Source organism: Calonectris borealis, chromosome 8, assembly GCF_964195595.1.
Source record: "Calonectris borealis chromosome 8, bCalBor7.hap1.2, whole genome shotgun sequence".
Taxonomy (NCBI): Eukaryota; Metazoa; Chordata; class Aves; order Procellariiformes; family Procellariidae; genus Calonectris; species Calonectris borealis.
In genome coordinates, this window is record NC_134319.1 from 34,748,530 (window position 1) to 34,765,591 (window position 17,062).

The window sequence follows — 17,062 nt, forward strand, 5'->3', positions numbered from 1 at the left end:
GAAAACTTTTGGCCCCTGACTTTTACTTCTATGTCATGATCACAGGATGACCTGTTTTATGAAACAAATGTTTTATAACCAAAAGCAAAGTGATTTCATCTTGGAGATGAGAGATGATTCAGTGCTATAGCAGGGTGAAACGGTCTCTTGGCTCAGGCACATGGTTTATTAAACAAACTACTCCAGTTGCTACAGCTACTGACTGCTTGCGTCTAGCTCTTTTTCACTATTATGTGATATTCTGAAACGTGTTGAACTGTGAATCAAATGACATCTATATTTAAGCAAACTTCTGCGGAGCAGAGAAAGGAGATTGAAAATGGCAAAAGATCATCTCTGTGCGAATTCTAGATTCTTTACAATTCTTTCCACATGGCATCTTAAAAATGTTTACAACTTTTACATTAAAGGCTGTCTATCATCTAGAAATGTTTGCAGAACACAGAGTCGCTAGCATTCGCCCGTCTGCTCTGATTTTGCTGCAAAGCATTAATTGCCAAAGCCATGAAAAATTCCCGCATCACTTTGCTCATGATGCAGACTGCGTTTAAAAAGGAAGCACTAACCTTAAGATACTGAATGGTCAGAATTCAAGCAGACGTTATAGGTACGAAGAGCCCAAAATACAATTCTGGGTCCAGCTTATCTCTTTACACTGATACCTGAAGGGTGGGAGTAGGGAATATAGCCCTTAGCTTGATTTCAGATTCAAACCAACCTTTTGGAAAAGTGGAGAAACTTGCGGTTCTTTGGAATCTGCATTATCTAATAAAAGCATCAATTCCTACAGAGAGGTGATCATCCTAGAATCCCAGGGTTTGTTTTCTTAACAAAAGCAGGTGTCATATGGATTTTGTAGAAAACTTACAATATATGACCCCTCTGAAGATTCAGAAGCCAGAAGTCACGCAAAAGTTACATACATGCCATTTTTATATTAAGTCATAGGTTTTGTATTGTGGACAAAGGTAATATATCTCTCAGGGAGATGGAATCTTCTGTGACTAAAACACCAAGAAGCATCAAGATTATTGGGTATAAAGGCTATCCTGTTCTGTCTGCAGAAGAGTTTTTAACTTCATCAGGCAAAATGCCTTGGTCACAGAGAGGAAAGAAGAGTACTAAAAGCATACCGTCTAAATGTGAGACCGGCTGCCTAGCTACAAAAAAATAGAAGTCACTGGCTGGAAAAAGGTCAGTGTTTACTTGATCACTTCAGGGTTTGAACCCTCATCATATAATGGCATTCACGTGACAAAATCTCCCCCCAAAAGTAGTGCTGGTCTCTTCATGGTCTTTGTAGATGAATATGACGATTTTGCCCCATATAGCCAAAGATTAATGTATCAGTCCTTTCTCTTTTCTGCTCCTGGTTTGCCTTTTCTTGCAGATCTGTTAGCAGCAGCTCTCTTGAGCTGCCTTACCTGGTTTCAGGCTCCTCAGCATACCTGCTAATTCCTGTTGTAGCATTCCTCTTCTAGAATGGCATTTTAACCCTATCCTTCCCAAAAGCAGGATAGGTTCTGCCAGCCCACTACTTCACAGCACAGAATTTGAGACCCAAAACGTTATTTTCAGTTTCATAGTGAACGGCTTTGATAAATACAAAGTTGTATGTCTCATATGCAGGACTAGAGTGTGTATAGACATAAAATACAAAGTCAGGACTAAAGACTGGCTAAGAAAACACTCTTGTCTGTGAACTGGAGAGATCTTACTATACAATACATACACTTCTCACAGAGAGAGCCAAAGCCAGATACCCAAAACAAACAGCGATGATTCCCTCCTTTTCCACAACAATTAAGCAAGTTCAAAGAAAGAAAAGAAAAAAGAAGGGATGGGACTTTGAGGAGGAGTGGGAATAAAAGCTTTAAATGTGTATGGAGTTCCAGAGGAAAAAAATATTGTCAAATGTTTGTGACAAAACAGTTCAGAGTATCTGGTATACGTGCAGAACTTGCTGACCAGAAAAGAGGTGTCGTGAGAAAGAGCTCTGGTAGATGCAGCCTGCTGAGAGTGGTCCATGGGATCCCAGGAGGAGAATCTGTTTTGGTATCAGCAGTTTGCTCTGTAATTAGAGAGTAGCATCAGCTTTAAAAACAATCATTTTGATATTCTCCTTCAGACGGAAACTTTAGTTTTTGCAGTGGATGCTTGTTTACTATGAATGAGACTGAAACCGGCAACTCTTTCTTCATTAGCAGCCATTGCATAGTAATAATTTTTAGCTGCAAATTACAAAATGGAGCAGATTCAGACACAAGCCCAAAGGGTGAAAAGTACTTTATTTCCTTCCCAATCTTCTAAACTAGTATATTTTCTCCACAGCATACAAATTTTATGCTTTTTATATTTGAGACAAGCTAGGAAGAGAGGAGGAGTTAAATGACTTAACTCTTTACTCCACCTCATCTAATAATTTACAACTATCCAGGATAAATATGTAGTCCAGACAGGTACCACTTTGCTCACACTCGGAGTGGCAGTATATGAGTGTGGTGGGAAGGAATTAGACAATCAAGTCCTTGTCTGTTGAATTCTTCTATGCTACCAAGTTGCATAAACGAAATGTCAAATTCCAGCCCCAAAATAGGCATGAAAAGAATACCAAGGTGCAGCTAGAAATGCTCAGAATTAGGAAGTAAGTGTCGAAGATATCTGTGCATACAGAAGAGATGCTGAGACTCTGTCGGAAATCGTGAAGGTGGTAGCCCGCTGTGGCAAAGCTAGGTCTGCGGGGAGGTAGGGGGACCTCTCCCCTCCGGTGTACCCCAACCCGGCTCCTCTTCCCTCCCCCTGGGCCCGGCCCCCCCGTCCTGATAATCTCCAGGTGTTTCTGCTACAGTGTGCTTTGACGGTGGCATGGGCCTGACCTCGCAGTGTTTGTGCTTAGTTATTATTCTGGCGTGCTGTCAAAACTTCACTGTAGAGCATGTCAGAAGGAACGTAGTGATTTTTTTCTTTTGAATAGATGATTCTTTGGCAAACTATGAAAATAATTTCATTGGAGAAGAAAAAAAAAATCGTTCCTCTTGCTACAGGGCTTTCTTCCTGCAAATTTCAAAGGCCTGCTGTGAATAATAGTGTTAGAGCTTCCAAGCTTCAAGCATATTTTATAGTGGAAAGTGTTAGGCAACCAAAATAAATATCAGTTTCCACTGTTACAAAATAAAGATTTTTCTGTATGTTGTACCTTAAAACCCATGTTAAAATGACATTTTTTTAGAGATGCAGCACTATGTATCCAAGAGGGTTATTTTTTCATAGAGACACTAGGTTTGTTCTAGCTTGTTTACATCTAAATGAGAAATCATTTAAGACAGAAAGAACATGATGGCTTGCTTTGTGAGGAAAAATGTAACAGGAATTCATCTTCATAAAGGACTGAAGGAAATCCTTAAATCCAAGTGCTGCCAGTCTCTAGGGTGTTCAAAATACGTATTGTTATTTTATGGCTTGAACGCATCTCTACTTACAAGATTTGTGAATATTTTTGACAAACCTGGTCCGAGTTTTCTGCTAGCAGAGTTACAGATGAGGCAAGTTTTCCATGGTTTGGGGTTTTATTGCGAATGCTTTGCACAGCTCTGGTTATGTGCTTCCTTCTCATGACATCAGTGCTGAAGGGGAGAAAGAATGTAAACATCTGTTTTTTATAATTCAATTCCAGGCTTATAACTTGATTAGGATAAGCAATGTTTCTACACGATTAATTTTCCAGTTACGATATGATGGTTTTGAGCGCGCAATTTTAGCACCAATTTTAAGATTAGTAAAATGAGGAGGGAAACTAATGAGGAAAACTCTGCTTCATGGTCTACCTTTCCGAGCTGCACCAAATGCCGTGCGCCTCACCCACCTCACTCACCCCGCTGAAAACAAAGGACGCGATTTCCCTCCCACTTGGTGTTTGAAATGATGCTCCCCGCAGCGCAGGATGCAGGGAAGGGAGGCTTGCGGTAGCAGCGCCGAGGTGAGCTGGAGCAATGGGGGTTTGGCTCCTGGCTCTCCCCCCAGACCTTTCGTGTGGTGTTGGATCAGCATAAGAATGATTTTACCTGAAGTACCACACTGAAAACAACATTGCCGGGACGCCCTCCCAACAGAACTCTATGGAGTTTCGAAAGGTGTCTGCTGGGATGTAGCTGCATCCTTAAACGACGGAGGAGCCCTGAAATACATCGCCTTTAATCTCTTCCATCGCCTGAGCGGGGTTAAACCACCACTCTGGCCACTTTCTTTTCTTCATTGTCCTTGCACCAGCGACTGCCAGTGAGTGCTTGCAGCCACGGTCCCGATCACATTTTGGGGGCTTTTCTACCCACTTCGGTAGTCGCTGTAAGAATACTTCCATAGGAGCTGAGGAAAACTGAGGCTGGAAGGGGCCTCGGGAGGTCCAGCCTCTGGGTTTCAGGTAGTGGTCGTGGAAGTGTAACTGAAGCGGGCGCAGAACCAGGGCAGCCGGGCATGTAGAAGCGATTTCAGTCTCGTATCGAGCGTTTATAGTAAGAACACAATGAACACACTCATCTATCCTCCTAGGGATCGAGCCGGCACCGCCGTCCTCCCCTCCCCGGCAGGTGTGGGCACAGAGCCCGGTCCGTGGTGAGCAGGTCCGTACCTCACCCTCCGGCGCCCCGTTCCCGCCAGGGAGGCTCCCCCGCGGGGCTCGGCGGCCGCCGGGGCCGGGGCGGGCGGCTCGGGGCGGAGCGGGGAGGCAGCGGGCGGCCAGGTGCGAGGGGCGGCACCGGCCCCAGCCCGCCCCGCTCACGGCCGCCGCGGGAGCGGGCCCTGAGGTGAGGGCAGGGGCCGCGGCAGGCCACGGGAGGCGGGGCCGGGGCCGGGGCGGGGCGGGCGCCGCCTCAGTCCGCAGCCGGGGCTCCTGAGGCGGCAGCCCCCGCCGCGCCGGCAGCAGCTCCCGCGGTATGGCCGGGGCTCTGCCTTCTCCCTCGGGGCGGCGCTGCCCCAGCCCTGCCCGGTAAGAAAGGCGGAGCGGGGCCGCAGCCGCGCGCAGACAAAAGCTGCGGCGCTTCCTGCCCTCCGCGCTGAGGGGAGCGGAGCGGAGCGGAGCGGGCGGTGGGCGCCGGGCTCTGCGCTCCTCCGGGCGGGCCGTTGCAAGTGCCTTTCTCGGCCGGCGCGGGAGCCGCGCAGGCTGCCGGGGAAAATGGCTTTCCGCGGGGGCGGCGGAGCGTGGGGAGCGGGTCTGGGCGCCCTGCTGCTGCTCGCCCTGTGCCCCCGCGCTGCGCCCGAGCCCGGCGCCGAGAGGGAGCCCGGCGGCGAGGCGGTGCCGGAGGGAGCCTCCACCCTGGCGTTCGTGTTTGATGTGACCGGCTCCATGTACGACGACCTGGTGCAAGTTATCGAGGGGGCATCCAAGATCCTGGAAACGTCTCTAAAAAGACCCAAGAGACCGCTTTACAACTTCGCCTTGGTGCCTTTCCACGACCCAGGTAGGGCTTTCTCCCCAGGGGGATCCGGGCAGGGGCGCGGGGGCTCCGCCGCAGCACGAAGCGCGGCACACGCCGAGGTGGGCTCGGGGGCGGGCAGGAGAGGCAGGGAGCCCGGGCAGGACGGCGGAGGAGGTCCTGCTCAGGGCTGGCTTCTATGAAAGGCTGGGTTTCCTGCGCTTCAGGGGACTGGAGCATGAGTATTTCTGACACTTCTTAGCCGTGCTTGCCACACGGGTCTCTCCAGCACCGTAACTTGCCTGTAGCGAGTCAGGGTTTCTGAACCCCCTCCCCGTCTCCGTGCAGACAAATACCTTCCAAAAGCCTTCAGGATAAACTGAAGTGGGCTGTAAGCGCACCGTATGCACCAAAGAGTAGTTTAGAGGATCAAATACTCCTCTTAATAACTCTAATAGGAGCTGAAGTGGCTTCAGTAACCCTCTCCCCTAGTAGAGAACACGTATACTAGTAATGAAGCTATTAAGTTTTTTTTCGATGCCGTTCTATGGGAATACGCTTATGAACATACATAATACAGTTGCACTTTTCCTCCAGTCTTGTTATCCCATTTCCATTCAGAAGCTTGCACTGAAATGATCCAGAAGCTTTGCATGATGTGTTTTCTGGTTTGGGTTCTTATTTCTTCCCCTCATTCTACCTTTTTCTCTTTCTGCTGTACATCGTGCGTTCCTCTTTCAGCATCTGTTTTCTATTCCCTTCCTATCCCTTTTCTCTGGCTTTCTTCCTCTTTCCTTGTCAGATATCTTCTGGTGACTTGAGGAAATAGGAACAGGATGCCCCAGGCTGGTGATGTGTGCTGTACTATGCAATAAAACCTTATTTTTGAAAGAAAGAAAAAATATCGAAGAGTGGGAAAAAGCCCTTGAAAATTACCTTTCTGGTTCAAGTTTCCATGGAATGTCTCAGAATATGATATTCCAGAAGTCAACTCTTAAGAGTTCAATTTTTGCAGGGATGCCATCAAATGAAAACAGACACCCCTTCTATTTCCCACCATAGATACTTCTGCCTACAAGATATGCGGTTGCTGTTGTTTTAAATACCTTAAACTGAGTGCTTGGAAAATTAGAGAAAACCTTGTCTTTGCAAATTTTGCTGTTTTGTTATCTATAAGCTTGTATAGGTTCTCTGTTTTTTTTCTTACGAAGAGTCCATCATTGTGGTGGACATCAGAGTGTCCTGTCCACAAAAGGGTCTGTTTATGTACCTTACTGTTTCCACCTTTGGTGTCACTTTTTTTTCCCCCCTCTTTAACTTTTTGTTATTTTATGGAACACACATATATGGGACTTAAAAAGCATCTGGCCACAGAAGTAAGCAAGAAGGGAAAGATTTTGGCCAAGTGTAGAGCCTAGAACTCTTCTATATCCTTTTGGAAGATCAAGCTGGTAGTTCTCCTTGGAGCTCTTTCTCCTTGGATGGGGCAGAAAATCAACATGATGGGTTGGGAGTGTTTTGGTTTTATTTTCTCTCCATCATCACACTTTATACATCTTCCCTTTCTGCTCACCAAAGTGATTCACTATAGGAATGGATAGTTCTCTTTTTCAGAGGGCTTGGGTATCTACACCAACCATGAGAGCAAGAAGCTGATCTTGAATGGTGCGCTCTTAGTTTGCAGGTTTGTGTGGATGGTACTTGTGCATCCTCAGTAGAAAGAAGTTCCAGCTTTTATATAACTGGTAGTTCCAATGCTTAGCTTTCATCACAGCCCATTTCACACCCTTTGTTTCAATAACTACTTTTTTGCTTTCTCATCCCATATGTTTTCTCTTCCTCATGCAGTTTTTCTTCTGCACATTTTCTCCTTTTCACTCCTTTTCTCCCATCTCCCTGACCCTCGTGCTTCCACTGGCTCTCCAGGGTCTTTGTTTCTGTTGCAGACCAATTCTTTTAATCATGCTTTGCTGTACCACCACCTTCTTGCTCTGTACATACCTCGCTTGCAACAAATCCACTGCCACCTTCCTCTGCTTGATTCACATTTTTTTCCCCTCAGACTTCTTGCTTCCTTGCCTCCTCCCCCATTCCCTCTCTTTCCACAGGAGATCCCTTTCCTTGGCAAATGCTAGATTTCATTCAGTAGAGTAACTGAAAGTTAAACCTGCAGAGAGCTGACCTGTACAACAAAGAACTGCTGGCAAACATACATTGGTGTATCCTGTTACACGTCTCTATATGGAAGTCCAACTTCCCTGCACAGCCAGAGGGGGCCTTACTTGTTAGCATGATGGATAACTTGTGAGGTCATAAAGCTGTTTGAAAGTGGAGAATGTATAATTTTAAACTTAATTTTGTCTTAATTTCTGAAAACTATTTCTCTACGTCTTTCGTAGAGTTAGAAGGACACACCTCTGTCCAGTGTCTTGAATTTTATGGATGTAGCAGTTGAGACTGCTGGTAATCTGGTATCTTACATCTGATGATGACTAAGCCTAGGCACTTGAAAAGAAAATGCAAGAAATATTGTTGTGACTAGTTCTTCAACATCTTTTTTGAATCTATAGAGACATAACTTTTCTCAAAAATTTAATTAAAAATATTTCTTGGCTTGCATTTCACAGTATCCAATTCATTTACCTAGTGTTGTTCTTTCTGAAGACTGCTCAACTAAATTGATGAGCATGAGATTTTTTTTTTTCTTTCCCCCCCCCAAGTTGTCTGGTTATTTGCTCAACTGGTAATTTTTCTGCAAAACAGAGCTTTATATGTGGTTGCCCCACAGACAAATTTTCTTGATGTTTTTGTGAGGTGCCGTGGTCCATGAGGCAAATGGGACTCTACAAGGAGTGCAACATATAGTTGGACCTCAGCTCCAAGGAGCTTCTCTTTGTATAAAGCTGTCCTGATCCGATACACTCTTTATTGATAGGTAATTACAATGTAAAGTTGGTGTGGATTTGGCTTTTAACTTCATTGTTTTCCTAATTTATGTTGCACAGTGTATGCTGAACAGTGCCCCAGTCATTCACTTTGCAGTACTGCTTAATTAGTACTGATTAGTGAAACAGCTAAAGTGCTTTCTAAGCACCATAAAGAGTTGTTGACAAGGAGAGTGTATTCACCAAAGAGTCCTTGACATCACACAACGTACATCTGAATTATAAATAATTTGAGTTATTTAAAAATCCTCCTATATTCTATTGGACTACATTGTTACCAAACTGCTGCATATTAATGCTGCGTTGTGATATGCCAACACATTGTGATCTTTGTTGGTAGATTTAAATGTAGTGTTATGACTACTGAAATGGTATTTTGCTCAGACTATGGCATTTTGGTAAAAGAGTAATAATTAACAAGTGTATTGTTTAGTATCGAGCCTGAGGTTTTGGCATAGCCCAGACTTATGACCTATAGAAAAAATTTGTAATGGGTTTCACGTTCTGATCCCACTGTACCATCTGGTGGTATGCTGAGATCTCCATTTTGAAAAAGCCTTTTGTTTTGGATTCTGCTTCATGTGTAAGCATGTGCAACGCTTTAACAGATTACAGGAATTTTTCTATTGTGGTTTTTCAATGCCTAAACATGATCACAGAAGTTTTATAGATAGTGAAAAGGGCTGTTGACAAAGAGATCTCTTGCCAGACTTGTGTTCAATGGAAAAACTGGAAAAAAAAAAAAATGGAGAAAAAAAAAATCTCCCAAATTAAGAATAGTTGGCAGAGGAAAATTTTGAATTGGAGCTAAACCTTAAGATCAGCAAATGCTTTTGTAGTTGCGTGTTGTGGGTCCTGATCTCCTACTAACTAACTCCCATTGTATCCTGTGGAAATGGGATTGGACTCGGAATGTCTTTATTTAACATCTGTGGCCAGCTTTTCTATTTTTTCTTTATGCCATTAAGGAATTTTGGAATGGAAAATAAGCCTAAGAGGACAAATTCATCCCTAGTATTTTTCTGTAAAGCTAATGGAATTATACCAGTAATAACTCTGACTCCGCGTGATTTAATCAAGCATTCCTTTAGTGTGAATGACCATTTTATAGACCAAACTCCAGTAACTTATTTTAATTACAAGAAAAATGAAGGGAATATATAACCTCTGGACTTCCTAGTCCACAGGATGATGTTTGCCTGTTAATACTCTGCATGTCTACAAATCTCTGATATGAGCATCTCCTAACCTTTTTTCTTGCAAATCGGATAGGCAACATATTGCCTATGTGAGAAACGGGAAAACGTTAATACTGCTTTGTTCAGATGGGAAAATAGTATTGAACTTAAGTCATCCACCTAGGGCCACATAGTAAATGTGCAAGAGAACTAGAAATACAGTTTTTTTTTTTCTCCTTGATCCCATTCCTTTTTTTGAGAGTAGAGCTCTGATTATATCATGGAGTAAAGGCACGTGATCATGTTTAACTTTGTAACCTGGGGTCTGCTTTATTTAACAGACTTTGAATGCTATATCCTAACAACGGTTAGGCTGCTGAGCCACATACTAGCTTGGACCAAGTTCAGAAGGTCATGTGAAAGGTCTGAGAACTTTGAGTTTTGCAGGTTTGATGGTTTGTTTTAGGGGTTGTGATGAAGAAGGAATAATGTTTTTTCCAGAGGAGGAACATAAGAAATTAAAATTAGGCTATTCATGGAATTAAAATTTTTCATCCTTCCTGATATAAAAAGTATTGCGGTTATACAAATTGATAATAAAGAGAGATGGAAAGCTGTGTGCAGAAATGGAGAAGTATAAGCTTTCCTTTACGTGTTAACTTCTGCCTTGAAAAAGCCAATTTTGAGTGGTGAAGAATAGATTGTCCTCTCAGTGTAGCAATAAAACTTCCACCCCTGCTCAGCTGAAATTCTTCCTGTTCTTAGTTCAACTGCTGTGGCTGCGTGGCCGGCCTTCCCAATATGAGCCACCGCTTTGTTGTTTCTGTATCCACAGCTGAACAGTATCACTGCCTCTTCACCGCCCAGCAGGTTTCTTGCGTCGGGCTCTCCTGATAGCTTTCCTCCAACGTGTTGCCCTGCGCTTACCCTTTTGCATTCTTCTGTCACTTGAGGTCTTTGGCCTCAGGCTTTACTCGCAGATTTATGGGTGTCTATTAAAATTTTCAGGCAAAGGCTGAATGTATATAAATCAGTGGTCCGAAACCTTTTCCCAGAAGTTGAATGGTCCTTCTAGTATAGCCTGAAGGTCATTGTCTTCTGGTTCCCTTGGGTGGAGGAAGAAATGCTTCAAGACTTGGTATTAGTTTTACTAAGGAACAGGAACGTGGCTGTGGAGAAACTGTATGGTGGTAGTTTTCAAAGCAGGGAGGGCAAGTTTAAGGGAAATTTGGTGTTTTGTACTGGTATCCGAGTTTGCCAGCACCACAGAAGTGGTGTTTCTACAAGGGATGGGGGCAGCACGAGAGAAGTCGGGGAGCTCCTGCAGTGTGCCGTTCCCTTGCAGTTCTCCTTCTGGGGGTCGTGTAGACCTGTTGGTGTCATTGTGTTTGTGGGTAAGTAATGACACTTATTTGAGGCTGGTCTGTTATAAGCCGTGATGTGGTGTCCTTAGTGCTTCGGCGGGTGACGTTCAGCACTGTGTGGGTGTAATGCAGTGGTTTTTAGTTGAGTTTTGGGTGGAACTAGGGGGATTAGAGAAGAGGTGGGGCGAGGGATATTGCCTGTGTTTTACAGTATATTTGTTGCTTAAGAAAGAGAAAGATTCAGTGGGTTGTTGCTGTGTGCATGCGTCTTGGATGAACCTTATGTCGATCCGTTGTATTCTGCAAACCACACAGTGAGGTGGAAATGGGAAACTGCCCATCGAAAACTGAGGGCTTGGTGGATTCCGGGAAGGTCTGCTTGTCTTTGGGCAGTACCTCTTCCCGTCCACATTCAGTGGATCTCCTCTCTAGTAGGTAGTACTGTTTGAAAGCTGTCTAATATTTGAACTAGACAAATTACTAGGTTGGCAAGGAGGAACACACTGCTTGCCAATGAAGTTCCTGTGGGTAAATGTTTTGCAAACACTGGTACTTAGCAAAATCCCATAGTTTTTATAGGAAGGAAAGAGAAGAGTTGGTAAGAGTACAGTCAGAGGCAAAGAAAACTATTCTCTCCACTTAATTCAAATAGTCATCTTATTTTGAGAGTTGAGTGGGCTTCATGTTATTCCCAAAACCCAAAGTAGGGAAAAAAAATGTGCTAATTTAACAAGTCCGATCTCCCTGTTCTGGTGTGGTAGCTCTACTGATGCATCACAGAATACCAGGTTAAAGTCACGGCTGACCTTTCAGAGTAGTGTTCTTTGGTGGCCCCAGAAATTTCTGAAAATCCTATCTGAAAAACTGAAGGTTGTGTAAGGCTTTTTTTGGGTTTGGTTTATTTTGGACTTCTTTAGATATATAGTGACAGCAGTAATGAGTGCATGTCCAAATTTTGAGTTTTTCTTTCACGTTTTAGGAGATGCAATGTAAATTTACAACTGTTCAGTGCTGTCTTGGTATGTCTGAAGACAAATGATAACCAGAACTGGGCATAATAACTGTTAAATCTGCCCTTTTGTGCTGTAACTGTTGAAGTGTTACTGTTACTTATGATTTCACCGTTGACAATTTCAGCAGGAAATACTCAGTTTCCTTAGGGCTCAAATACTGCCTCTTTATTGTCATTACTAAGTTTTATTGTTACTGTCATCAGTTGAATGACAATCACCAATTCTATATTTAGTGAACAACTCTGAGTTGATACGGATAAAGTGTAAAGCATCTACAGGTATTTTCCATCTCTGTTGAGACTTCTGTAATAACTGTACTGACCGTAGGTGCAATTAGTTTTGAAACCTTATTGTCCTTAATGGAAACATTGTGATATCTATAAAATCAGTTCTATGTGATGACATGGCTGTTTTCTTGATCCTCTGGAAGGATTTATCTGCGATCCTTCAAAAAGTAGCTGTTTATGTAGATTACAGAAGACAGTATTGCCAGTGCCAGAAGCTCCAAAATCTTTGAGACAGGGCAGAAATGTAACATCATCCAAAAGCCTGTTAGAAGATCACTTACAACTTACTTTTCTACTGTCTTAACTCTGCCTGTCCAGCCCTGAAGGTATGCACAATGGTAAATTTTCCCACTGATTCTTGAATCTTTTTTGCAAGGGGAAGGATTTTATCCCTGTTTTTACTCGAAGATACAATGGAGATTCTTTTCCTTAGGAAAAAAGTGATAATACCTCAAATATGGCATTCTCTTCTGCTTTGCATTATGAATTATTTTTCTTGTTACGTTTGGAAGTGTTGCCTACTGAACTTACACAGAAACTACTTGTTCTATTTTGTTTTGCTATCCCCAGCTCCAAGTGGCGATAATTACGTGAAAAGCTCTGTAGCTCATTAGTAATGCATCCCAGTGTTATTCTGTCCCAATAATTATTACTGATGTCATTTAGCAAATGAGGCTTGCTGTTTAGTGGTGTACGCCTGTTCTCTATAGCTTCTGGAGTTTACATAGAACATACTTCACATGTTGTGTCCCAAATAGCAGTCACTCTTACAGTGCCATTGCAAACTCAGCCAGTAGGTATGCAATAATATAGCAAATAATTGTACAGAGTTTTAAATTCGCTGCAAATACAGTGGGTTTTAATGTGAGAGCTTTCTATCAGTTGCCTTAGACTCTTTTACATTACTATTATCCCTCCATGCACCTGAAAAACTCTTTCTTCACTTCCCAGTATAGTAGGTTTTCCTTCATATCGCTTACTGCTATTGCATTTTCTGAAGACTAGTAGGTAGCAAAATGTGGACTTTGCTGGAGGATCACACGCCTTGCTGAGAAGGGCGGGGTGGCGTGTAGGTTCTGTAACTTCCACTCCAGATACGATTGTGTCTTTAGATCATTTGCCTTGAACGGAACCTGTTGAGAAGCCACTCGTCGCTGTTCTCGGGGACATCAGTGTGGAAGTGTAGGCCTACGTCACAAGACACACATTTAAAGAGCAGCGCAAATCCACACACTGACAGTATGAAGCTCTGGTTGGTCTTCCAGCTGCTGCTCTTCAGCACGAAAAGATTTGTCCCTGCCTTCCCATTAGAGGTTGCTGCCCTGTTATTTCTGTTGCTTTCACTATTTGCCGATTGATCTCAAAGTAAATATAACACAATACTGAACCAGATTAGAAAGTGATCAAACTGGTGCCAGTTAAACTGAAAAAATAGTGAACCCTTGCCCCAGATAAAAAGTGGCTGCACAGCGTATTTCACCATGTCCAGAATTACCCAAGCAGTGAATATGGTTTAATCCCTCTGAAATGCTGTGTGGAAGGAGGATCTGTTGAAGCTGAATTCTCCGCCTGCCTGGAAAGCTGAGGACTGCGCTTCCCCTTGTGAAGCAGGGAACGATAGTTACTCTCATCTAAGGTAGCAACGTCTGACAACTGGGAGCCGTGGGGAGAAGGTAGATACCAACAGCGTAAGAGCTGAATTTGTCATCTTCCGACTTCCTCCGTGCTCCTTCCCCCCACTTTCAATTTATTTCTCAAAAATTGCAGTAGCTTATGTTTCCATACAAAGTCATTTATAGAAGCCAAGTTAATCCTATTCATGGCAATAATTATTTAACAGTAGGCCACATTGGCTATGAGTCTTGATGGGAGCTCTATGGCGTAGAAAGGAAAGAGAAATTTCTGGTGACGTATGCATCTACTGATTTGGTTTAAATGCCCACAAATCAAATTACTAATGATTTATAAAAAGCAGATATTTGATGCAGATCTTCAAGTGCTTTTAAGCTATGACTAAGTTGTCCCTCCCTGAGATTGGTATATTCTGTCTCTTTCTCATCTGGAGAAAACAGTTGTTTTCTGAGAATGCGCAGTAATGAAATGAATAAGGAGGCATAAATATTTTATACATCTTTATCTCACTTTAACTGAGGCAATAGTGTTCATTGTAAGGTGAATTGTCAGTGACATACACAGGAGGAGGTTGACAAGGAGGCTAACCAGAGAATATTTGCCTCTTGAAATGCCCACCTTGCTCTTTTAAAGCGGCAATGCTAGAAGATAACTGTGAAAAACAATGCCTTCTGTGGTGGGGAATTAATAGCGAATGCCTTTACTGAAGAGGGGAGCCTCAGAGGAGAATGAAGGAAAAAACCCCAAGAACTGAAGGCTGCTGAAACTGAGACTCTGTGACTCTAATCCTTGCTCCGTGTGCCGCCCTACCGGCTTGGTTTGGATCAGGTACGGGGACACGTTCGCGTGCCTTTTGAAAGCTCTGTATCGCGTGATACAGCGCTGGGCCGCGTCTTGGCTGCAGGGGCGTCAACGATGCTTGTTCCTCTGTAGAGGGCATGGAGTGATGGGACTCCGTTTGCTGGTACAAATTGTGCTTGAACTTTTCTTAACCAAGGATGAGCAAAATGAGTTTATATTGGGTTGGTGCTTTGTTATGTGCCCGTGACGTTCTTCATCCTGCTGTACCAACTTGCTGGGAACCTCAGAGCTATTTCTGTTATGCTGCGTGGACTTGAAGTGTATGTCTCCGCAGTCTTTCTGACTCGTGCTTTACGCTTTTTGTGGTGTGTATTGGAGGCTGCTTGGAATTTACACTAGAGTGGATTCAATGCAGTCAGGTGAGGGTCTGGATAAGCTGGATTAAGGAGCATGGAAAAGGAGCAGATATTTAATTTAATTAATGGAGTTTGAATGTGGCCTAAAGAATGACAGGAGGAACCCTTTAGATGGAGAAAGCCCTCAGATGCCAGTTGGTATATATTTTCCAATCAATGACTTGATTTTTGGCATATGCTGTGGGCTTTGGTTTTGAAGGAGACGCATACATCAGAGAAAATATTGGGAACATATGTTTTTCAGTTTGCAAATGGCAAAACAATTTCTCTGTTGAAAGAGACTGATGGTGTTACTTGATCAGCTCACCATGCCTTGATAATCAGCAGTTTTGTTAGAAGAAATAGGATGGATTTAATGAAATGTGCTCTGGGCTGGCTGTTTCATACGCTTTCTTTACTACTGCCAGGGAGAATGTGTTTTAGCCCTCAATTACGTTGTTGAATAGAATTCATTTTTTATAACTATCGCTGGTGTTCAGGACTTCCTGTCTTAGGTGTGTTGCTCTCAGATCTGATCTATGAGGTCCTTCAGTTATGCCTATTGTGAACTCATGCTATGCAGTTGTTGTTGGGTGAACTCTGCGTCCAAGATTTGCATTTTGTATAGGGATAGTTTGCAATGTTACATTTTTAAGTGGGATCAGAGTGGTTTAGGTCATGCATATCCCTTGTGGTCTATGGTTAAACTTCTCTTGTTGCCTTTTGAAGAACATGTGCAACCTATTCTTTGGTAACCGTAGATGTGAGCTGAGCTTTTCCCTGTTTTTGCCAGAGGAGAAGCACAATGACTTCGTGTTCCTGAAGGACTTGAGTGGGATCATGTTATGTCAAGATACATGAAGCCATGACACTGAGGACAGGATTCATCCCATTTCACTTTAGGGACTTAATTGAAGAACCTCAGCTGAGAGACTAGCTACCCTAAGGCTCTTTTTGTAAGTCACAAAAAGAAATTGGCACCTTTACGGAGCAATCCATTGCTTGTGAAATTTTAAATACTCTTTGGAGGTCTCATTTCCTTTCACTGGCTGTAGAGGGAGCAAAGGTTAGTTCAGTTGAAGCCTTGAATTCAGGAGGTATGAAGTCAAGTGAGAGGCTCTATGCTTTCTGACTTTTTCCCCGCTCTGGGGCTGGCTGTCCAAATAACAGTCCCTGAGATTTATTTTTATACTGTTTTTCATCCTACCATATGGATAGTGAGTGCTCAGAGGAGCCTAGCTCACATGGGGGAATAGGTTATGATGTCCTCCCTGATTCTGATCTGACCCCAGACCTTCAGCCCTGCTGAAGAACCTCCCCTGGTAGGGCATTTTGGGCTAAAACTGAGTAACGCTCAGAGGCAGCCTGCGCAGGCAGCTCCACCGTAAACTGAGGGACTTCTGCGGGTCCGCTTTGCAGAGGGTGTTGGTGGACGCCTAGTGATGTGGCTAATCAGAACGTCTTACACCTCGTTTGCCCTTGCCGTGGGTTGTCAGCAGGATTTGAACCTTGGGTGTTCAGCAGAGACCCTTCCTGTGTAAGCTACAGGAGTAATACTGGCAGCTATGAGACTGATATCTCTGTGGGGACAAGCCACAAATGGGGGCTGTGGTGCACGTTGTTAATGCGTATTGCAAATGTAAACAGGCTGTGTGTATTTATGAAGATATGTTAACTTATTGTTGTGTATCCCATGTACTCTTCCATCTTGGTTTTCTTTGGCATCCTTGGTACTCCTCTTCACAGAGACACTGTGTGCAGTTTTCCAGCTCTGCTCAAGTTGTAGCCCTTTTCCTAACATACACTTAGCCACAGATTTCAGTCTGCAAAACATTACTGGTAAAATATATGCATATTTGAAAATGACATGTTCCCAGACACCAACCCAACAAGCTGCATACATCACATGCAACGAAAGATAATTGAAAGTGTTGAATTTATTTTCAGTAATGTATCCCTATTAGCAGTCTCATCTGTTCGCTCTGGAATAGCGGCTTCCTTACCATATGCTCTTGGTAATACAACAGTTAGTGTGTGTG

General features: G+C 43.5%; 1 protein-coding gene across 1 annotated transcript in view; it reads left to right on the forward strand.

The window, feature by feature from the left end:
* Positions 1-5,167: 5,167 nt before the first annotated feature.
* HMCN1 (hemicentin 1) overlaps positions 5,168-17,062 on the forward strand; it is a 202,959-nt gene continuing 191,064 nt past the window's right edge. Inside the window, exon 1 of the mRNA XM_075157015.1 lies at positions 5,168-5,453. Coding sequence (XP_075013116.1) covers positions 5,168-5,453 — 286 coding nt within the window. The remainder of the gene's footprint in view (positions 5,454-17,062) is intronic.